The sequence below is a fragment of the Balaenoptera musculus genome, chromosome 1 (assembly GCF_009873245.2).
Source record: "Balaenoptera musculus isolate JJ_BM4_2016_0621 chromosome 1, mBalMus1.pri.v3, whole genome shotgun sequence".
Taxonomy (NCBI): Eukaryota; Metazoa; Chordata; class Mammalia; order Artiodactyla; family Balaenopteridae; genus Balaenoptera; species Balaenoptera musculus.
Genome location: NC_045785.1, coordinates 160,047,871 through 160,072,148, shown reverse-complemented (window position 1 = coordinate 160,072,148; position 24,278 = coordinate 160,047,871). Strand labels below are relative to the sequence as shown.

Sequence of the window (24,278 nt, the reverse complement as noted above, 5' to 3'; positions counted from 1 at the left end):
TGCTATCAACTTTCCTGTACATGTACTTAGGGGAAAATAATTATTCATTCCTCTTAAGTACATACCCAGAGTTTGCTTTTAGATTCAACATTATTAACAATATCTATCCATGTTATGTGTGGCTCTGGTTAATTTATTTTCTGTTCTTTTACTAAACGTTCTGTGTATGAGATTCATCCATGTTGTTACAGTAGTAGTTGTTACTTCTTTTTCATTATTGTGTAGTATTCCATTGTGGGAATATGCCACAATTTATTCCTTCATTCTCATGTTAATTGGCATTTTGGTTGTTTCCAGGTTTTTGTTTGTTTTTTGCTATTACAAACAGTACTACTATGAACATTCTTGTACAAATCACTGGGTATCAATATTTCAAAGTTTTTTTGGTATAGACAAAGAATTGAAATTTTGGGGTTTTATATATAAGGTGTGTGAATACCTTATTTTTCGAGATGGTGACAAATTGTTCTCCAAAGTAGTTGGATCAATTTATATTCCCAGCAACAATATATAACATATCCCATTGATCCACATCTTTTCTAAGGCTTGGTATTGTCAAATTTCTTGATATTTACCAATTAAGTGGGTATAAACATATTTTACTATGGTCTTGATAACATTGGTTACTAACAAGCTTGAGCATCATTTGATTTGCTTATTAGCAATATGTTTCCTCTCAAAATACCTGGTCTTATGTTTTTCCGATTATTCTATTGAGTTATTGTCTTTTTGATTGATCTGCAGACGTTTTAAACTATTTTTATTACTCTTTTCTCAGGTATATGTATTGTAAATATCTTCTCCCAGTCAGTAGCTTGACTTTTCACTTTTTTAAAGGTGTCTATTGTTGAGCAGAAGTTATTGCTTATGTTTTGCATTTTTGCATTTTCTTTGTCTTGTTTAAGAAAATTTATACTTAAGTTCCTATCCATCTGGAGTTGGTGTGTAGTAGTGTAAAGTGGGCATCCTTTTTGTTATTTTTTCCTTATAGATTACCAATTTTTTCAGATCATTTGCTAAATAGCCTCTCCTTTCCCCAGTGATCTTCTATGCTACTTCTGTTATATGTCAAAATTCAATATATGCTTACTGTTCCTTGGCTCTTTAATCTGTTCGTCAACATCTAAATATAATAAACACTTTATCCTATTCCTGGATAATATGAGTATCTCCATCTTACATATGCTATTGTTGATATATATTTTAATTCTATTCTTCTTTAACCCCAAAAGACATTATCATTACTGTCTTATACAGTTAGTGTTCATTCACATTTATTCCTTTTTTATTATTTTTATTCATTCCTTCTTAAACATCAGAGTTGCTCTGTAAGATCAATTTCCTTCTGGTTGAAGTATGTTCTTTCGAATTTCTTTTAGTGTTCATCTGCTGATGGCAAACTCAATTTTTGTTTGGTTGAAATGTCTTTATTTTACCTTATTTTTGAAAGATAATTTTGTTGAGTATATAATTCTGGATGGACAGTATTTTCTTTCAGCTCATTAAAGATAACATTCTCCTGGTTTCTATTCTTGGTCTAATTGCTCTTCCCTTGAAGATAATCTTTTTCCCTACCTGCTTTTAAGCTCTTCTTTTTTGATGTTCTCCAATTTCATTATGTTGCATTTGAGTGTCAGTTTGTCTTTATTTATCCTTCTTGGAATTCTTTAGCCTCCATAGCTCTGTGATAGTGATTTTCATCAATACTAGAAAATTCTCAGCCATTATCTCTCACATATTGCTTCTACCCATTTTTTTTCTCTTTTCTCTCCTGAAACTTCAATTAAACTATCTGAATCTTCTCACCCTGTCTTCCATGTCTCCTAACCTTTCTTTCTTGTTTTCCATCTCTATATCTCCAGGCTGCAACCTGGATTTCTTCTGAACTATCTGGTTCACTAATTCCCATTATGGCAGTGTCTAATTTGCTGTTGAACCTATCCATAGTGTTTTAAATTTCAATTATTATATCTATTCCTTTCTAGATGCTCATTTTGTTTCTTTTCTAAATCTGATGGATTAATTTTTTAGATTTCTTTTCTCTGTTTGTGATTATAATTTCACAGAGATGGGATTTCCTCCCTCCTCTTCCCCACTCTCTTCAGTGACAACACTACTTTCTCTATAGTGCCCTGAGCAGGGCAGGAACTGAGCTGTTATTTCTCTTATTCACTGTTACTCTGATGCTGTAGTCCTATGGGGTCCTAATGCTATGGGATCTTCCTAAGGCAGTATGAGAGAAAGGCAAGAAAAGGACTTAAACCCACTCTCCATTCCTATCTTCACCCTGCTAGCCTGCCACCCTCTTCCTCAGATCACAACCCTTCCCTATACATAAATTTACAATAGCCTGCAGGCTCTGGGTTTTCCTCCAAAGATTTAGTGTGTTAGTGCCTCAGATCTGGGCTTCCCTCTCTGTTATGATTTCCCCAGTGCTGACCTTGGAGATGGAACCAGCAGCCTGTGCTGCTGTCTTAACTTCAGCATCTTTGTACAGAAGGTGTCTCAACTATTGGATATTCCTTAGAGTCATGTCTCTGGTATATGGGGTCGACAAGGGGATTTGAGGGGTGTTTCTGACTTATCCACAGGGAAGCAGATTTCTTCTTGATGCATGTAAAAAATTTTGTTGTTTTATATTTTCTTTTGATTCAGTGCTCTGGCTGATGGAGCCATGGGGAAGAAAGTCTTGCACATTCCCTACAGAGACTCTGTTCTGACCAAACTGCTCCAGTCAGCTCTGGGTGGGAACAGCAGAACTACTTTGGTAAAGTGATTTTCTTACCACATTTTAGACTGTTTAGACTCATGTAGCTGTCATTATTGCTGTTGTTATTATTATTATTAAAGTTATTCTCTGTGGACCACTAAACACAGCACTCTACATTGATATAGCACGTTCTGACCTATGATCTCATGACTCCCGGAGCTCTTTCCATGGCGATGTTTGAATAAAGTGTCTATATTGCTAATTTTGATTTTTTAATTTACTCTTTTCTGTAGTTTTCAGGTTCTCTACAGAAATATATATTATTTTTATTATCAGGAAGAAATGAATACAGTTTTAAAACTAACACTAACAATGTCATGTTATTATAAGTCAGCAGTCATTCCATGGCAAGACTGGAAAATTTTTTGACTGTTTTAGACACAGGGCAGGTGTTTAACCTGGAGAGTAGCCAAATCGTGTCATCTCAGCAAAAGACTCCAGACTCTATTATTGAAAGTTTGCCAAGTGGTACTGTGTGCAGTGTGTTAAGTCAGGGAGCTCCGCTCTCAAGCTTCAGATTAGGGAAGGAACAGAACTGGGCAAGCTCTGCTTCCAGCCTCATACTGGCCTCCAGTCTGTCGTCCTGACTAGGAGAGAAACGCTTGCTGCTGGATCTGTCTTTATCATTTATTCTTGCCTAACTCTTTTCAAACATTTTGTTTAAAGTTTTTCTGGTTGTCAGTACCTGTGGGCCTCACTGGGCCATCCCCCAAGAGCCCGGACTAAAAGAAGGTCCATAAGACTCCTCTGAACGTTAAACTACAAAATCAAATCTAACAGGCCTGAGCATATGTGGGCAAGTTCTCCCAGGAGAGAGAATGACTTCCAGGTCTGCAAGACGAGGCCCTGGCTGAGGTGTTATGACGCTTTAGCAAAAAGTATGTGGTGGGTGGGAGGTTGGGGGAGTGGTCACCGGTCATCTCAGGAGGCGAATGAAAAAGAGGTTCCACAAAGCCAACATCCAAGCTCCTGGGTCTCCATGGCTCCAATCCCAGTTTCAGCATACTTACCATGAGACCTCCTTTTCCTCCTTCCTAAAGTGAAGATAACAATATCGCCTTGGAAATACTGCTGTGGTGATTAAATGGGATGATATAATGAACAAGCTTTAAAAGCTGCAAAGCTGGACAAAGATAAAGGATTATTCACCAGACCCTTATGCTCTGAATCTTGACCTCCAGGACCATAAGTTACAAGCTGCTGCCTGGGCAGTCACACTCCCCCCTGTTCACCCTCAGTGACCCTGCCCACCTCCAGCTCATCAAAAAGTTTGTTTTCTCATTTGAATTCTAGAACAATTAAGCCGAAGTCAATAGCCAGACTTGAAACCATACAAGTGGCTACTCAGTAATGATTTATTGATTGGTCTCTGCAGTGCCAGTGTTCAACGGTCATTTAAATCCCCGAGGAAATCTGCTGGGGACTCAGTGCTGAGGGACACGTAGAACAGAGGTTAGCTGCACACGTGTCAAGTCAGGGCTGGTTCGGTTCCCAGCTCTGCCATTTATTATCTGAGTGACCTTGGCACATTATTCTTCTCTAAGCCCGAGTTTTCTGTCTGAGTTGTAAAGTTTGAACAGTACCACAAATTACAAGATGTTCCATGACTGTTAGTTGTGTAATATCGACAACAATAGCTCTAAAACCTTATATGAAAAACAAAATCTGAAAAGGTTATTTTTTACAGATAGCAGCCATAAGTCCGGCTGACATCTGCTATGAGGAAACTTTATCAACATTAAGATATGCTGAAAGGTACGTTTATGAATATTTATTATCCACAGTGGTTCTAGGTTCTAAATCTGGCAAATTCTTCTAGTACCCTTATACTCGATGGGTTGGCGTCTTGGGAAGGGGTCCAGAAGAAGGAAGAACAAAAGGATTTGTGAGAGAAGAGTGAGAGAAAATAAAACAAATAAAAGGAGGTAGAACTGGGGGCTCAGGACCCTCCTGAGCCTGTCATTCTGTCACTCCAGCCCTGGATGGGGAAGGAGCCGTGGGATGAAATCCATGGGAGGAAGCACTGATCCCAATCCTGATGTGGTTACTTATCTGTCCCCCTGCATTTTCCTGCCACATAGCATGACCATTCACAGATTCCCCTTCTGTCGTATGGGACACAGGTAGAGCATAGTGACAGGCAGGGCATTTTTGTGCTAATAATAAAGATGAGCACGTCAGAGGCACTCCCAAAGTTGGGAACCAGCCCTGGCTCTGCAGCTTTCCCTGAGCTGCTTCTCATTTCTCCAGGTCCCACACAGCAGGTCACAGGCACCTCCTCCCTGTGCGGGTAGAGGGGGGCTCTCACTGCTGGTTCCCTCCCTTCGGACTGGCCGGGGAAACAAGCCCACTCGATTAGCCCCTGCAGGACGCTGTGGAGGAGCCTCTAACCAGGGGTAGAAACCGCGTGCCACCACCACCCCTGCATCCTATTCATGTGGCAGATTTGAGAATCCACCTCTGCAGTGTTCCCATCAGCTCCATTCAGGAGCTTGGAATTCTCAGCCTGTGCTCCAGGCAGCTGCAGCTGGCATGTGAAATGGGCTTGGTTCCTATTCTAATAGGTACGGGCCTGTGTGTCAGAATCTGGCCCTGCCTGCTATGGGACCTGAACCTCGCTGGCCCTCGGTGACCTCACATGCTGAAGGAGGTGATACCTCACTCTCTGGGTGTGGTGAAGACCACCTGAGATCGTTCATGAACCGTTTCTGGCTAAGTTCTGCTTGGCATGGGGCTGAAGCTCAAAAATGGTAGTTGCTATGATGTCCCCAAGTAATCGCCTGTCCTTCTGGTCTTCCCTTGGCCTCTTCTCAGGGAGGGGACCTTGCATTTTAGTCACAAACACTTGCATTCTCATTCTTCACTGCATGGTCTCAGTATCATCTTACTCCAGTAGACATTTTCTTCCAGCATCTGTACCACTCAGATCTTGAATTTAGTAATATTTAGAATGTTCATTTTCTCTCTGCTTATCAGATGTAAATCTGTTGCTAGCACTTTTTACGTGAGACACTGCGTGATGCAGAGGAAGGAGAAAATGGTCCCCAGGGGCCCTGGGCTCCAGGCCCAGATCTGCCGTGGACTGTGCGACTGTGGGCTTTGCCTTGGAAACCCTCTTCCTCAGTGAAAGGAGTGAGGTTGCCAGATTTAGCAAATAAAAATATAAGCCGCCCAGTTAAGTCTGAATTTCAGATACAGAGCAAGTCATGTTTTAGCATGAGTACACCCCATGCCGCACTAGCTGGGAGTGAACTAGGTAATCTCTAAGCCCACTGCTGGCCTGGAGCACATGGCAGAGAGTCACTGGGAGCCTCCAGGGTTTGTGGTCCTATAGCAGCAGCAGCAGCAGTGACTGAAGAGAGTTTTTCATTAACCAAGTCAGCCCAGCTGGGGCAGTGTGTTCAGGGCCCGAACACATGGCGGGCAGGCTCCAGGCCTCGGCTGGGCCGCTCCTGTTTATTTGAACCATGCATATCTCTGAGTCCCTTCTGGTCTCCATGGTTTACTGGAACCTTACACGGTGGAGTTTCGAATCACTTGGGCATGAAAGGCTCCCACTTTGACCTTCTGAGACCAGAGCCCAGTTTCCAGACAGTGATCTGGTGGTACTGCTCCAACTGCAAAAGGTCCAGGGCCTGGTTGTGTGTCCACCTTTGCACAGGGCTAAGAAGATCCGGAACAAAGCCGTGGTCAACACCTCGACCCTGATGAGAGAGTCCAGGGCAGAGAACAACAAACTGCTGCTTGGACGTGGAAACTCCAGAATGGCAGGTAAACCGAGTCAAGAGTTAGCGCGGGTCCAAGCCAGGAGCCAGGAGGCTGGGAGCGGGAGGGAGGAAGGGAGGGGCCGTGGCCAGGCCCAGGCCTGGGGGCCAACCCCTGGGTAGAGTCTTAGGGGAGCCCTAGGGCAGGTTGGGGCACCCCTGGGCCTTTGTCCAGGACATTTTGGCCTGAATGTAGATTCACAGCAGTTATAAGAAATAATGGCCCTGTCCTTTTTAAATGGTCATTTTAATCTCATTTTTTTAATTGCCATTTTTATTTTGAGGTTATTCTTTCCACCGGGACTACTTTTTCCTTACCAGATTTGGACGGTGGCCGTATGGCGTTTATTCGGCTGATGGCCTCATGCAGTTAAGTGATGTTTGGAGCTAAGAAGCACTAGCCCCAGCACCCTCTTCTAAGACTCTGCTCAGCCCCGGCTGCATGTTACAGTCACCTGGTGACTGTGCGCCACCTGGACCAATTAATCCATCCCGGGGGCAGCAGTGGTTCTTAAAGCGCCCACCTTAAGGCGGCCCACTGTGCAGTTATTGAGGACCACTGCTTTGAGTGAAGGCCTGAGATTTCAGCATGGCAGCATGGGGTGTGTGTAATTTTATGCCCGTGAACAATTTAGAATGGTATGGATGGAAAGGGCAAAATATAAAACTGTTGAAGTAGAACTGGTAAAAGTGTTCAGCATCAAAACAGCCAGAACAGAAGGTCTGAAAGCCCTGCGCTCAGTGCTCTCAGTGGAGTGTGCCCCACTGTCATCGTCCGGCCCTTGGTAGCCGTTCCCCTCGCCCGGCCGGGCTCCCTCGTGCCACACGGGCTCTCCGTCTGGCAGCGGCAACACTTCCCGACCACAACCTGCTCCCACATGCACACACCTGGCTGCCCCCATGGATGTTCCGCTCGAGGGCAGGTTGGCACCACCTGGCATATCTCTGGGTTCCCAAGTCCTGACTCACTAAGGCTTCAGCCTCAACAAAGCACCTCCTAGATTAGAGGCTGTGCCCACGTCTGGTCCAGGCATGACTCTGCTCTGTCACAAATCTCCGTACCTCTAAAATCCGGACATGCGGATTAGATACCTAAATATAGCATCTAATTCCCATTATTCATAAGCACAGACATGGAGCACATGAAAAACAAGGTAAGATAAATCTTTGATTCTTCCTGAATCCCCTGACTTTACAGGAATACCCTGAAATGCTCTCACATGCCCACATGATTAAAAAAACAATTGTTGAGCTTCAGTGCTCCGCCTACAAAGGACCTCCTTGCTCTAGTTTGCTATGAATTAAGAGGTGATCCTAGTCTTTTTTTTTTTAATTATTGAAGTATAGTTCATTTACCATGTTGTGTTAGTTTCTTTTTTTAAATTTATTTATTTATTTATTTTTGGCCATGTTGGGTCTTCGTTGCTGCGCACAGGCTTTCTCTAGTTGCTGCAAGCGAGGGCTACTCTTTGTTGTGGTGCGCTGGGTGGCATCTCTTGTTGCAGAGCATGAGCTCTAGGCATGTGGGCTCAGTAGTTGTGACTCGCGGGCTCTAGAGCACAGGCTCAGTTGTTGTGACTCGCGGGCTCTAGAGCGCAGGCTCAGTAGTTGTGGCACACGGGCTTAGTTGCTCTACGGCATGTGGGATCTTCCCGGACCAGGGCTTGAACCCGTGTCCCCTGCATTGGCAGGCGGATTCTTAACCACTGTGCCACCAGGGCAGCCCTGTGTTAGTTTCAAATATACAGCAAAGTGATTCAATTATACACCTACACATACATATATATATTATTTTTCAGATTTTTTTCCCATATAGGTTATTACAAGACACTGAGTATAGTTCCCTGTGCTGTGCAGTAGGTCCCTGTTGTTTATCTATTTTATATATAGTAGTGTGTATATGTTCATCCCAAACTCCTAGTTTTTCCCCCTCCCACCTCCCAGCTATCCCCTTTGGTAACCATAAGTTTGTTTTCTATGTCTGTGAGTCTGTTTCTATTTTGTAAATAAGCTCATTTGTGCCATTTTTTTAGATTCCACATATAAGTGATATTGTATGGTATTTGTCTTTCTCTGACTTACTTCACTTAGTATGATAATCTCTAGGTCCATCCATGTTGCTGCAAATGGCATGATTTCATTCTTTGTTTTGGCTAACCTTCCATTGTATATATGTACCACATCTTCTTTATCCATTCATCTGCGGAGGGACACTTCGGTTGCTTCCACGTCTTGACTACTGTGAATAGTGCTGCTGTGAAGATCGTAGTCTTTATAGAACTTGCCAAGTGCAATCAGTGCAGTTCTATTTCCCACTCCTGCTGAGAGTGCCATGTTTTGACTGAGACATTCTGTGCCTCACCTTTGACACTGCAGACCTTAAATTGGCCTTAAGTTGCTTAAAGTATCTCCCTCCTTCCAGAGCTGCCAGCCTGTTGGCTCAGGCCTCCCACTGATCAGATGAGCTGGGCGCACCAGCTGGAGCAGGCCCGGAGCGAATGGCAGCAGCACTTCGTGGCCATTGCCCAGGTGAGCTCACCACCTCCACCTACCGAGGCTGACAACCTGGCGGGGGGTGGGTGGCCTTGCCCCTTACCCAGACATGTGCCAATGCCTGGGGTGATGCCAGGTGGACAATCGGGGTGAGGTGTATTATGTATAATATGTGAATGTGACATGTTATCTGTGACGTATGACTTTTAATTAAATTATTGGCAGAGTTGGGAAGAGAATGACAGGGCATGAAAGGGAAGGAAGCAAAGAGGCCATGAGGCTGAGGATAGAATTCAAAGCTGTGGATAATTAGAATTTGGGGAGGATCTGAGGAATATGATTGTCTTCTGGGGTCTATGAGTTGTGACCCTGAACCACGTATCTGGCATTCACCTCCAATTCCAGATCATAAATGGGCTGGGGTGTGGACTTCGTACCTGGGCCAGGGAGTTGTCCTCTCTGCCTCCCATGACCTTCCTCCCCAAAGCCACGAGGCTCTGGACAAACTCCAAAGTCATGGGCCAGCCCTGGAGGACTTTAGAAGTGGTGGGAGGGGTCCAGTCCAGATTCCAAAGGGCTCATGACGCCAGAACAGATGTGAGCCTCAGGCGGAAGGAGTGGAGTCGGGAGGAGGTCTGTGGCAGCGGGGGTCAGGTTAAGTTAGGGTCCAGGAGCTCTAGAGGTGTGGGTGTAATATGGCTGCACCCAGCGGCCAGAAGGGCCAGGAAAGTACCATCCTGCGCAAGGGGTACCTGGGTTTGTGCCTCTTGGCTGCAGGGGTCAAGTAGGATCCAGAGTGAAGAGCTAGGACTCTGTTCTGTATGGTCAGTTAGAACCAGAAGGACTCTCATCCTCTTTACTCTTTATGAGAACTTCAGGATTGAAAAGCTTTCCTTGTGCCTGCATAGCTTATTCCAGTTCTGTTTGACTATCAAACCTCTATAACCGCAATACCAATCAATACCTGTATTAAAAAATGAAGTGCATTTTGGTAACCAAGAGAGGGCGATGCAATAGGCCCCATTTTGCCATCAACACCTGAGGGGTGATGAGCTCGCCAAAGGACTTGGGGGAATGAGATGTAGGGCAGGTGGTTTAGTGGAACCTGGGAAGAATTACCCAGGTGGGGCACCAGAATGGGGCCTCCTGACAGCTGGGGATGCCGGGGGCCTGAAGAAATGGCAGGGGTAGAAACCAAAGTGCAGGGAACCATGCAAGAGCAGCTGGGAATGGTGAACAGAGTCGGAAATCGGCTGTGCTTTGCAACAGTCCTGACGGGGTGAATGCAGGCCCCCAACCGCTGACCTGCCGGGATCGCACCCGCCCTGTCAGTGAAGCCCCTGGTCACACTTTCCTCCTCTGGGTTTGCTTTATGGGGTGAGTTGACGGGATGCACAGACAAATGGCTCTGAGGAGCAGTGGAGAGGAAGGAACGTTGCCGTCTGTGCTGTGCTGCCCTGTGTGGTGAGGAAACCCTCTCTCTGTTTCTCCTCCAGGAGCAACAGATGATGAAGACCTTCCCGCACCTTCTCAACGTCAATGAAGACCCGCAGCTCACGGGGGTTCTCAAGTACTTCATTGAAGCTGGTACTCACTCCTCTAGACCCGCCCTGATCATGCTCATGCTTCTTGCCCCTCTTTTCTTTTAGATTTTTTTTTGTGGTAAAATACACATAACAGAAAATTCACCATGTTAACCATCTTTGAGTGTACAGTTCATTGGCATTAAGTGCCTTTGCATCATTGTGCAACCCTCACCTGCACTCATCTGCAGATTGATTCTGTCTTCCCAAACTGAAACTCTGTCCCCTTTATGCAATAATTCCTCATTAGCCCCTCCCCCAGCCCCTGGCAACCACCATTCTACCTCCTGTCTCTATGAATTTGACTATTCCAGGTACTTTGTATAAGTGCAATCTTACAGTATTTGTCCTTTTGTGTCCGGCTTACTTCACTTAGCATAATGTCTTCCAGGCTCATCCATGTTGAAGCCTGTGTCAGGATTTCCTCCCTTTTTAAGGCTGAACAATATTCTATTGTATGCGTGTACCACATTTTGTTGATGCATTCATCCACTGGAAAATGGCACCCGTATTTAGTCCCATCTGGCTTTCCCACCCTAGCCCTGTGCACACGCAGGACAGGAGAGGCTCATGCAGGGCGGCAGTGGGGGCTGGATGAGGGGGCAGCACCAGGAGGCTGGTGTGATGATCCCAGCACTGTCCTTGGACTCAGTCACTGGACAGAAACAGAGCTTCACAGACCAGGGCCTTCCCTGTGGCCAGGCTTCAGTGGGTCTCCTAAGGCCCAGATGCAACAGCTTCTTCTTCCAGAATTCCCATGAAGAAGGTAGAACTTTAAAAGAGTTAGGAAATTGAGACATTGGGGTTGACATATACTCACTACTATATATAAAATAGATAACTAATAAGAACCTGCTGTATAGCACAGGGAACTCTACGCAATACTCTGTAATGACCTATATGGGAAAAGAATCTAAAAATGAGTGGATATACTTATATGTATAACTGATTCGCTTTGCTGTACATCTGAAACTAACACAACATTGTAAATCAATTACACTCCAATAAAAATTAATAAAAATTCATTTAAAATAACAATAATAAATCCATTAAATGTTAACATAAATGACACATTCTTAAATAAAAAATATTTTCCTAAACAAACAAACAAAAAGTTAGGGACATCACAAAAAGGTAGAAAGTAGAACAGTTATCCTCAAGGCAAGGTGATGTCCATGTACCATCATGACTGAAAATCGCAGTGAAAAAATCCCTCCACATGATCTAATTGGAGAGGAAATGGCACTTCCCAAACATCAAACATGTTAACTTACTAATGTCAAATCCTGAAAAAATTTGAAAACAACTTACCTTAATTCTTTTCAGGTTCGTGTGATGCTGGTCAGGCAGCTTCAAATGCCATCACTCTTCAAGGTTTGGGGTAAGTTGACGTGACCCAGCACCTCTGTCCAGCATTAGAGAATTGGGACCACTGCATCCAGAGGAGACCCTCAGAATTCATCTAGTTGTCGTCAGGCCAGGCCACAGACCCTGCCGGACAACCAAGGACAAGATATGACCAGACCTTCCTCAGGACCCACTCTAACGCTTATGGAAAATCACCTTCAGAGGGTTTTCTTCTGTCACCGAAATCCCTTGTGCCGCGCTCACTTTGTTTCCTTGGCTCTGAGCTTGGGAGAAAGGGAATAATTCTCCACAAGTGGACATGAGTAGATCGGGCAGGAAGTGAAGAGAGTTAGGAGGACAGGCCCCCTACGGGTGGCCCATGCCTTTTGTGGTCCCACCACCAAGAGCAAAACGTCCTCGGATCACTGTGCCCAGAGCCCTCACCAACCGGACTAAGGCAAAGCCCAGACTTTGAGCTGATCCCCTCCCTGAGGACCCCACAGGACCCCCGCAGGAGCCCCTGTGGAACCCCAAGGCGGGTTCGTAAACTCACAGTGGGGCCTCTCTCCTGGGGAGGCTGCGGCTCCAGGGTTTCTCTCCCTCTTCCAGGACCACTGTGTCCTGACTGCCCACAGATTTCCAGCCAATAGACTCAGTCAGCCCCTACAAAGAGGGACCTTACTGACCAGTCCCCCCGACATACCTCAGCCCTCCTGAGCCCGCCCGGGGCCTGTGTGTGTGTGTGTGTGTGTGTGTGTGTGTTGGTGGCTGGGAGGGGGGTGGAGAGGGGAGGCGGGGGACCAGTGGGCACTAACTCATCCTGACCGCTGGCCTCCAGGCCCTTTGCCCTGATTCTTCCTGGGGACCCCCTCATCTCCCTTTCCAGACCACTTCTTGCAGCAACCCTAGTCTAACACACAGGTCTGGAAAGGCTGAACTCCAGATGAGCTGAGGGTCAAACCTTCCCACAGGACCCCTGAGCCCCAGGCCAACAAGGGCTCCGGGTGGTTGTTGCGTGTCTTGACTTCCCGAACATTCCATGACAGCCAAGGAGTCCAGGAACATTCCAGAACAGCCAGGAAGCCGGTCATTCAGGGCACAGAGATGACGTCTGTTGGGCAGCCAATCTGACACCTCTGATACTGACCCCAAATCCTGTAACATCTCAGGTCTGGATTTGTATAGATAAAGACCAAGAACCAGACCTAAACTTCTCAGCAATATGTGGGCGCATTATTAAGTCACCTTCCCAAGTGTCTCTTCTGAAACACCTTTCTTTCCATTTCCCCTCCTCTCAGTCCTACCGGCCTGTGCATCCCTGCGGGCTCTAGCTTGACCCTGGGTCTCCTGGCTCCTCACACTTCTCGGGGCTCTAGTATGGGGGTGGAGGAGGGGTGGTTCTACTAAGAAATGATAGCTTTGTCATCTCCCCGCTGGAGGCAGGTTCCCTCGCACCCACCTCTCCATCTCCACCCACTGAGCCAGCACACAGGAGCCCCACAGGGCTTCCTTGGCAGCTGTAGGGCTTATCTGATTGTGCAAATGAGAAAGAACGATCTAAACTGTTCACTAAAATTGTAATTTATTTGGTCTCTTAGACACAGTCTTATCCTTTTAGAATTTCAGATAAACACGCTTCCTTCACAAATTCGGATGGTAAGGTGACGGTGACTCCACACGGCAAATGCAAGGTCATCGTTAACGGGGTGCCCATCACGACCAAGACGAAGCTGCAGCATTTGGTAAACTCTCCTGTGGAGCCACAGGGTTTCCTAAGTTTGTCCGAGAGAGCTGGAGGGAGGTAGGCAGTGCTGGGAGCTAAGGCCCTCATGTCCCTCTGCTACCGTGTCACAGTGATGACAAGGTCACAGCTGTGGGCTCAGGAGACCTGAGATTAACTCCCCGTGTGTCCTGGGGAAGTCACTTCACCTCCTTGGACCTCGCCTATAAAGCAGAGAGGGGTGAACTAGGTGATCGCCAAAATCCTTCCAGCTCTAAGCCCTGTATGACATTTTAGATTTTTAAAACCTGCCATGAAGAGGGACTGCCAGCACCTTGCCAACACCGGGCTCTCCCCGTCTCCTGCCACCACCCCGGCCCGAGTCCCAGCAGCACAGGGGCTCCAGGCCCCTCTCCAGTCCCTTTTCCGCCTGTAGCCACAGAGAGCCTTTTAGACAAGCACACTGCAGCAGGCCACCCCTTTCTCGGAAATCCTTCGATGACCTCCCTTTTAGGACACCCGAGGGAGCCGGCCCATCTCCTGCCTCTCTGGCCTCACTGCTCTGCCTGGGCTTCCCTCGGTCACACGACCCCTTGGATGCTCAAAACGTGCCAGGCTCTGGTGGGCAGCGGCCTTCTCAGCCTCTCCGAAACTTTACACACGTGAAGTGTCACCTTAAATAGTGCACCTTCCAAGAGGTCTTCTCTAATCCCCAGTGTAAATTAGGCCCCATTCACTCCGCGGAAAGCCCGCCCTTTTCCTCCCAGCATCCCGCACGCTCTGTGATTACATCGCTGTGGTTACATCGTTAGTTCATCAAGTCCCGGAGGGGGGGTGGGTCTGCCTGGTCCCCACCGACTCTCAGCGCCTGGTGGAGAGTGTGGAATAAAGGAAGGAGTCAGTGAAAGCACGAAAAAGCAAGAGGTCCCCTCTTCCCTCCTCGTTTATGGGTCTCTTCCCTGTTTGGGGGATTCACAGGGTCTCAGGATTTACACAGAGGAGCAGGCTGACCTCACTTCCTCTGGCCTCTTCCCTCTGAGCCCACTCTCTCCTCCCTAGGACCGACTTATTTTGGGATCCAACAGCGCCTACCTCTACATCGGGTTTCCTTCAGAGCGAGGCAGTGAGGACTTGAGCAGATTTGATTATGACTTTTTCCAGCTGGAGAGAGCGGCTTCGGAGGGAGTGAGTGTGGACAAGCTCGGTGAGCAGCCTGGGCCTGACTGCTGGCATTTTCCATGGGTGGATGTGAAAGCAGCTGCTTTCACTGTGTGCTCTCCTGCTTTCCTTAAGAAATAATCTTTTATTGTGTCAAAATACAATGTTTAGAAAGTTAAGGTATGATTTTCATACAGAGTGAGCACACGTCGAAGATTTGTTTAGAGGAGTAGAGAGTGGATGCAACACTGGGATAGGAGGATGCTGAAATGGGATTGCTGGGTCCGGCAGAGCTAATTCATGCCTTCAGGGTGATAATCTTCTCCTGGACAAAAATTCATTTCAGGGTGCCAGTCTTCTAAATTTACAGTCTTCTGTAAATTAACATCTAACGGCTCAGAGTCTGGCCCTAATCAGTAGTCAGTATTGAGGGTACCCCCTGCCCCCTGTGCAGCCCCCTGGGGGACCAGAAGCTCCTTACACGGGCTCTGCTAGGAAAGGGAATTCATCCTTTGGCCCCATTTCCATGCTTTGTATGACTTCTTGACAGCTCTCCCTTTTGCCCCTGAAACCTTTTCTTCTGTGGTCACCATGTGGCCCTCTCATGGGCACACTTTCCAAAGCATCTAGGCCAAGAGTCAGCCAGCCTGTCTCCGAGCTCAGACGCCTTTAGCCCCAGTTCTCTGGAGCCCCTTGCCAAGGTGGGCAAGCATTTTGTGGGTTATTCTTAACTCTGACATTTCTTGAAAGGTACAGAAAAGTTTCAAGAGTAGTGCACTGAACTCTCAAACACACTCTGCTCAGATTTCCTGTTTAAATATTTTACTACATTTGCTTTATTATATATGTATATGTGTGTGTATATATATATATGTACACATATATATATAATTTTTTTCCTGAACCATTTCAGAGTAAGTTGCAGACATGATGCTCCTTTATCCTTAAATACTACATTGTATACTTCCTAAGGAAAAGAACATTATTCTCTTGCAAAACTACAGTATAATTATCAATATCAGAAAATTAAGATCAATATAATACTAATATTTAATCTATGAATTTTGCTCATATTTAACTAATTGGTTCAATAATTTCCTTTATAAAAAATTTTTTGGATCCAGGGTCCAATCCAGGACCCCGTTTAGTTGTCATGTCTCTTTGGTCTCTTTAAATCTGGAACAATTCACCAGGTCTGTTTTTGTCTTTCAGGACCTTGACATTTTTGAAGAGTAAAGGCCAATCACTTTGTACAATGTTCCTTTGTTTGGGCTTTTATTATGTTTCCTCCTGATGGGATTGGGGTGATACATTTTTGGCAGGAATGCCAGCAAAGTGATGTTGTAGCCTCTGTGCCTCACATCAGAAGGCACATGGTGTCAGGTTGTCCATTTTTTGTGATCACTTGGTTAAGGGGGTGTCTGCCAGGTTTCTCCACGGTAAACTGACTAATCCTATCTTTTTAATTAATAAATATTTTATGGGGAGAGACTTTGATATGTAGATATCCCATACCTCATCACACTTTCATCCACTAATTTTATCAGCCTTTGATCATTGGATGATTAGTATGATTTTTGTCAAATGGTGAATTTCTAGCTCCACCATTTTTTCTACCTTTATTTGAAACAATGTTACTATAAGAAATGTTTTCTCTCCTATTTATTTGTTTATTCATTTATTTATGTCACTGTGAACTCAGAGTCCTGTTTTACTCCATAAGTTATGATCTGTTGCTTTCATAATTCATTTTGATGTGCAAACGGTCCTGGATTTGGCCAGTGGGAGCCCCTTCAAGCTGGATTCTGTGTCTTCCTGACATTCCTCCTCATTCTTTAAACACTAGCCTACTTTCTGGCATCAAAAAATGTTCCAGGTTTGTTTCGTGGGCTCTCAGTCCCAGCTCTGGTGTCAGTCATTTCTCCAAGGATCCTGATTCCTTTTGGTGGAGAAGGACATTTATAAATCAAGATCTGGGACTATGTGTGCAAACTGCTATATAGATACATGGTTCCCACACACATATTATAGCTTCACCTACTCTGTAAAACCATAAGTTAGTTATACCTCCAATTCCAGTTCAATACCACAGGGTTTATTTTTACCTTTCTCTTGGTGGGCGAACATAATATGTTTGCCCATTTTCTCCATCTGTCCCCTGGATTCCATCCCTCTCAGCTTCTCAAGCATTTGTCTCTGAAGAGCCCCCTCCCCCCACCCTCCTGCATCACTAAATGCTCTCCATGGATCATTCTATCACATTCAAACATGCTCCACTATCTCCCACCATAAAAACAAACAAAGTCCTACTTAGACCCACATCTCCCTCGAGCTACTGCCATATTTCTTTTTGTTCCCTTTTATAGAAAACTAGGAAGTTGTTTCCATTTTCTCATCTCCAGTCTGGCTTCTGTCCCACTCGTGCCTTGACCCTGATCCCTCTACGTTCCACATCCAGCACTTGTCTGCACCCATCTTACCAAGGTCTCAGCAACATCTTACACGGTTGAGCCCTCTCTCCTTTTTGAAATATTTTACTCTTGGGACCGTATGTTCTCCTGGTTTTCTTCTAGGCCACTTCTTCCACATTCCCTTTCCTGGCTCCTCCTCATCTAACCCATCCTGAAATTCGGAGAGCCCCAGAGCTTGGACCTTGGGACTCTTCTCTAGATAGATGCTTTCCCCACTCTGCTCTCATCATTCTCGGTGGCTCTAAGTGCCATCTGTGCTAACAACCCTCAGCTCCTCTGTCTTCTTGCTGTCCCTTGATACCCCGATTCAGCTGCCTTCTTGATATCTCTGCTTGCATGACTCACAGACATCTCAACATGAAAGTGTCCAAAACAGAGCCTTGACTCCCCACTCACTCCAAGCCTGTTCTCATTCCCAGGACTTATCATCTTGGCAAACTGCTCAAGGCAAAAATCTAGGCCTCCTCCTTTCCCTCACTTCTTCATCCAGTCTGCCTTTTCTCCGGCCTCCTGTGCCACCACTTCAGTGCAAACCATCATCTTCTCCTGCCTGAACAGTGTAGTCTTCTCTGAACTTATCAGATCATGATACGCTCGGGCAGCAAAATACTCACCAACTTCTCAGTGTTCTTAGAATAAAACCCAAGCTCCCTGCCACGGTCTTGAAGGCCCTGTGTGATCTACCACGTGCTCTCTCTCCAACCCCATCTCACACCACTCTCCTCTCCCCAGTTTGAACCTCACTGGTCTCCTTTCTGCTCCTCCAACACATCAAGCCCTTTCTGCCTCAGGGCCTTTGCACTTATTGCTTGTTTTTCTTTTCATCTTCGGCTCATTCTCATCTTTCATCTCTCAGCTCAAATATTACCTCCTCAGATAGATCTTCCCCTTTCTTGGCTTCGTTTGTTTACTCTTTCTTACTTAACTCTATTTCTTTCCTAGCATTCATCACATTTTAAAATTATTTTATATATTAGTTTGATTATTATTCATTTGTCCACCTGAGAATATAAGCTCTAGCTGGGATTTTATTTTCTCTTGTTTACCCATTCATTTGTATATTCCTTCACTCAACAAGTATTTACTGAGCTCCTACTATGTGCCAGATGTGGTTCTAAGCCCTGGGGATCCAGCAGTGAGCAAAGCAGTGCCCTGTCCTTACAGAGCTGACGAGAGCGGGTGCACTTCCGAATCCCCAGAGTCTGATAATGGCCTAGCAATGGGCCTTCAGTAAGTGTTTGTTGAATGAATGATGAATGAGATTAACCAGATCAGCTCCCACACAGAAGCTTAGTCATGCACACGTGCATGACCTAGGGCCCAAATGTGGGCACGGCCTGCTCTGTTCTGTCTGAAAACACCCTGCCCCAGGAGCCCCATGCCTGGACATCGGGTTCCCCCCAGGGCAGGGCAGGCTGGGGTCTGTGCTCCCCACTCACCTCCCAGCCCCACCCAGGGGCCTTCTGGGCCTATAGAAGCTACGGCCCAACAGTTAACGATGCTGACTGGGAGGCTGGAGAGACGGTGATGAACAAAATCCAGATCTTAGCCTAGAATAAATTACAGCCTTAGGTTTCTGAGTCACAGGCTCCCCTTATCCTCTCAGCCCAGCCTCCACTGCCCAACAACCTGGGATTCCTCGTCTGCAGGAGCATTCAGGAGCTCTGGCATCTTCCTTTGTCCATCTCTTCCCTCGCCTCAGATGGAGGCTCTTGACCACCTTACCTCCCCTCCCATCTCCAGGTCCTGGCTCACACCCCTCAGGGGAGGCCATGGTACCAGGGCCCCTGGAAGCCACGTGAGCTTGGGCTCCACTGAGGTCTCTGGCTGTGCTGGGCTTCCCAAACGAGAAGCGTCTCACGTGTGCCGGTACCTTCTCTCCAGCCCTCGCGCCCTGCCTGCACTTGCCTTATAAACCCATGCTTGGAGAGCCGTGGGGTGTGCCTACATATGTGCAAAATAGTTCCTCCCTTTTTTGTATACCAAAGCTTTTTCTTCAGAATTTTAGCAAAATAAATTGATTTGAAATTCACCTCCTTGTTCATTTTCTGCAAGTTCCTGACCAAAAAACAAGGAAACAAGACTCTATAATACCAAGCCTGGATACCCCGTCTATTCATTTATTTATTCACAGGGTTGACGGCACACCTGCCTTCCCAGCCCAGGGCTGGCAGCACAATGAGGTCGAACAAGCCCCAGACGCTGGGCTGAAGGTGCTCAGCGCCAGCAAAGACTGTAGGTCCTCAGCAAGGCGGCTGGTGGGCAGTTCTGGGGAGTCAGACCTCAGGGCACGGAAGCCCTAAATAGTTGAGAGCTCCTGGCACAAGGCAGCACCAACCTGGGTCTGGCAGGGGGATTGGCTCACGCTTCATCTCCATGATCCCCTCCTCCAAGCCACCCCAAGCAGAAGTAAGAACAGGTTGCTTCTGTGCCAGCTGCGGTTCTCGAGAAATCCCCAGACCTTCCTTTAGCCAACTGTATTCTTCCTGCCCCAGCCTCCTCCCTGGACAGTGTGGAGCCACCTTGGGTCAAGGAGCCTGAGACCAAGATGGGAAACTGGAGGCAGAAGGCCTCCTGTCACGATGCTGCCGAGATTCTTGGGTTAAGATGAGCAATTGCTTAAGTAAAGCCAGGCAGTGTCCTCTCCTCCTCACTTAGTTTTCTTTCTTGGTTTTTGTTTGTTTGTTTTATTACATGCTTGTCATTTTTTAAACGTTTTATTTTATATTGGAGTATAGTTGATTAACAATGTTGCGATAGTTTCAGGTATGCAGCAAAGTGATTCAGTTATGCATATACATGTATCTATTCTTTTACATGCTTGTAATTTTAAAATGTAAATATTTGGTGAACAGTTGAATGAACAACTGAATGAAGGAACCAAGGAGTGTGTACATTTATTCGTGGCTGAAAAGTATCCTAGAAGCAGTGAGTGACTTTCCCTTCCTCTCCGATCTTTCCTAGGTGCTGTGAACAGTGGGGATGGCAAGGCAGACCCCAGTGTCCTGGCTGTGTTCCAGGACTACATCAAACTGATGCCACTGGTTGCAGAAGCAAATCAGATGAGTGAAGAGCTGAAGAAGGTAAGGCTAGAAAATGGTAAAATCCCAGCTCCAGAAAGGACCTCAGAGAACAGGTTCAATGCACCCCTCACTCCCATTGCCCTGCACTGGCTTCATGGTGTAGACACGCCTGAAACGTGGGCCTGGAGAGGGCGGGTGCTTTGCCCAAGACCCCACAGTGAGCTAGTGACAGGGCCTCAGCCAACACCCGGGCCTCCCCAGTCCCAGCCTCGAGTCTGTTCCTTCCACCTCTGGCCCCCACAGCTCTGGGACCACCAGGACCCCAGACCAACACTAGCTCGCCATGGCCACCCCACCCCAGACTGTCCTCCGGAGGCCCTCTCTGGGTGCAGGCACCCTGGTGGCTTCTCTGCCACAGAGAAGGCCTGGGCTGGCATTCGCTCTCTGGTGACACAGGATCCCAATCATCGGGAAACTTGCATGAGATTCAGTCACTTTGGTGAGGCCTACACGTGTTAGTTCCAGAATACCGTTGAGAAATTCTGGTGCTTTGGCTTTTCTCTTGACGGGAATTCCAAGGAGCAAGAGGTGGACCATCTTCTTTTCGAAAGCCTGAGTATGGAGAGAATGAAAAATAAATTTCAAAGATGGTATAGGCTGATAAAAGTAGGATTATTTAGTGAGAAGTATTTTTCTTATCAGGGACTTAACATGGAGCTGAAAGTGAAGAACTTAGCGTCGTCAGATTCCAGGGGCCATGACCTACAAAAAGAGGTCATGGTAAAGGCGACCAATCAAAGGACTCATCAGGTGAGGCTGCCCCTTGGGGGCAGGTGTGAGACTCCGCAAGGGTTTCTGAGGAGCTTTCCTAGGGACGCAGGTTAGTTTTACTTGCTACAGCTTGTGGAGACCCAGCGAAGGGGCCAGACATGTTCCAAGTGTGAGTGGGGTTCTGGGGGACAGACTCTGGGGAGAGGGGACCCTCTCCGTGATCCCCTCCTCGGCATCTCTCCCCGACAGCACCAAGACCTGGGATCTTTCCCACCCACAGGCTTTCCCACCCACGCTTTCTGCTTACTTTTATCATGACTCCAGAGCTTTAGAACCAGAAGGGAGCCTGAGAGTGTGTCCAACTGATACTGCTGTTCGTGTGAGTGCTCGAGAGAGACAGAGCTGCCATTCTGAGCAATGAGAAAATCCGCACTTTCATTAAGACGCCCAAAGAGGCCGTAAACTCCACTGGCTGGTCCATTCCCATTTGTGACATTGCTCACTGTCAGGAAGGCCCTTCTTAGGCACTTAAGACCCCTTTCCTTTCCCTCTGCCTAACAGAAAAGAGTGGGCCTATAGCTGGTGTCCCTTATGCCTTCAGAGCAGCCCTCCAGCCAAATGTTCACTCCTCACTGCATCTTCAGAGGATGTGCCCCTAAGTCTCAGGTGACCTTTGGGTGGGCTGCTCCCTCCGAGTCCTCGGTGTACACATGCCTCCTTAGCTGTGAGTCTTGTAGCAAACATGCCTCTGGAGGAGGGGCTGGCTGTGGCTGGGGACTTTTCCGCCATTGGATGATCTGCTCCGCCAAACAACTAACTGGTGCTTCTCTAGGTTTAACTTTTCTGCTCATTGCCCTAAAGTTGCCAAAATTTTCTGGGTCAAGACCAATCTTTAAAAACTTTTTAAAATTGTGAAATATGACAAACAGAGAAAAGTTTATGAATGTATCTGTTCACATGGTAAACGCTTGAGTACTCATCAGCCAGGTCAAGGGGCTTTGTGTCTGCCGGGTGCTGGGGACACCAAGACCACGGATCGAACTGTGGGTGCCCAGAAGGCACACGTGAGCAAGGCTGTTCCTGAGCCACAACCCCTGAGATGTGTTCCTGTCCTTTTCTTCTTTTCCTCTGACCAGCACCAAGGTGGCCTCCTCTCCATCCCCTAGGGTTGGAAGAAGGCAGAAACATGTCTTAGTCCACCCAGGCTGCTACAGCAATATACCAAAGACCAGTGCGCTAAACAACAAACAGTTATTTCTCACAGTTCTGGATGCTGGAAGTGCGAGATCATGGCAAGGGCAGGTCCAAGTGTCTGGTGAGAGCCCACCTCCTGGTTCGTGGATGGCTGTCCTCTTGCTGTGTCTTCACATGGTGGATGGGCTAAGGGAGCTCTCTGGGGGTCTCTTTTATAAGGGCACTAATCCCACCATGTGGGCTCCACCCTCATGACCTAATCACTGCCAAAGGCCACACTTCCTAATACCATCACATTGGGGGTTAGGATTCAACATACGAATTTTGGGGGCATACCAACATTCAATCCATAGCAGCATGTTTGATGCTGGCTCACCTCACATTCCCAGTGTAGCTCTCAGGGGTCTCAGTAAGACCCCACATCCTGGGAAGTCAGCCTTGACTTCTATGCCAAGTCCCATGAGGCCTTTGGAACTGAACCTTCAATATGTATGTGATTTTTGTTTTGTTTAATCTGGCGAATGCCATCAGGGCAAAGAAGCTTTGGTGATCCAATATTCCATACGCTTCTCTGGGGTCAGGTGTTACCCTAGAATTTGTTCTGGCAGTTTCTTACTATCTTGTCAGACTTTGCTTTAAGGAGATTTTTAGGTTTTTTTTGAACTTTTTCCCCCAATGTTATTCCTTTTTTTATTGTTTATTTTTATTACAGTTTAAAGGTGATTTGAAAAAATATTTCATTCAGCCTTTTTTCTTGTTAGCAGAGGGGTTACCTGAGTAACAGCCTGCCATTACCAGAAACAGAACTCAAGATGATGTTTTCACACTTTACTCAGTGTGCCACGTGGGAGAGCTGAGGGCCTGGGCACATTCTGAGATGCTGTTCTTTTGCTTCAACCTGGCATCCCCGCCACGGCCACAGATAACTGTTTGATGGGAATGTTTCTGCATCAACTGTACTGCGTTCTCTTTTAAGGGATTATGCACTAATTCATTTTATGGTGTTTTTTTTTCTAGTTTTCTTTTTTCTCATGCAGAGATTAATCTTACTGATCTGTCATCTTCAAGTCTGTCCATTTTCACCTTTTAAAAGTACTAGTTACATTCCTCAAATGAAGCCCTGCCTTCCTCAAAAGCCCTGTGAAACGCTGGTAGTAACCTCTGGTAGTTTCTTGGATCGTTCGTGTGTGTGTGATTTTGAAGGCTAAAAGGCAAGACTGGTGAAGAGCAGCGGTGGGTTCCAGGTATGGACACGAGGGGCGCTTTTTTGGTGGTCGATCGTGTCGACGTTCACCCCTGCACCACGTGCACCGTGAGTGCTCCGCCGCCGCCGCAGGGGCAGGGCAGCGACTGTCAGAGCCACCCGGGAGCAGCCAGGGCCGCTGGGGGCTGGGAGGGCTTTCTAACCGCCAGTGCTGCGGGTGCAGCTACCAGCCCAAGAGCTGCGAGAGCCCAGCGATCCGCTCTGCGCCAGGCCCCCAGGCCGGCTGCGGGGGTCTGCGCAGGGGCCTCGCTGACCTGCCCAGGTGACGTCAGTTTATCCGCCGCAGGGCACAGTAATGAGGCGGTGGGCTGCTTTCATTACCTGGATCCCCATTTTCTTAGTTCTCTAGCCTAAAGGTCTCTAAAAACCCACGTGACTAGAATTCCTGTTGTGCTCGGCTCCAGCGCTGCGTGCGCCACAGCCAATGTCTCGTGCAGACTTCACCACGCCTCTGGGGATGGGGTACTGTGTTCTTCACCGTTGCTTGGGGCAAACAGAAAAAGAATGGAGTCTTTTTTACGTCTGGAGGATGTCCTTATTTTATGAAGATACATAACACTCCGAGGGAGAGTGACTTACCTGTTAGTTTTTTGGGTTTTTCCAAGTTGCTCACAGAAGGAATTGCTACTCTTACCTGGTAACCACTTTCTTTTTTCCTTCTAGTTTTATTGGGAGATACTTGACATACAGCACCGTGTAAGTTTAAGGTGTAGAGCATAA

General features: G+C 46.8%; 1 protein-coding gene across 1 annotated transcript in view; it reads left to right on the top strand.

The window, feature by feature from the left end:
- The window catches only part of LOC118903204 (kinesin-like protein KIF28P), a 69,859-nt gene that overhangs the window by 27,731 nt on the left and 17,850 nt on the right, over window positions 1-24,278 (top strand). The window contains exons 7-16 of the mRNA XM_036868035.1: window positions 2,656-2,767; window positions 4,458-4,525; window positions 6,432-6,541; window positions 8,957-9,063; window positions 10,524-10,614; window positions 11,937-11,991; window positions 13,576-13,699; window positions 14,737-14,881; window positions 20,271-20,389; window positions 21,032-21,139. Coding sequence (XP_036723930.1) covers window positions 2,656-2,767; window positions 4,458-4,525; window positions 6,432-6,541; window positions 8,957-9,063; window positions 10,524-10,614; window positions 11,937-11,991; window positions 13,576-13,699; window positions 14,737-14,881; window positions 20,271-20,389; window positions 21,032-21,139 — 1,039 coding nt within the window. The remainder of the gene's footprint in view (window positions 1-2,655; window positions 2,768-4,457; window positions 4,526-6,431; window positions 6,542-8,956; window positions 9,064-10,523; window positions 10,615-11,936; window positions 11,992-13,575; window positions 13,700-14,736; window positions 14,882-20,270; window positions 20,390-21,031; window positions 21,140-24,278) is intronic.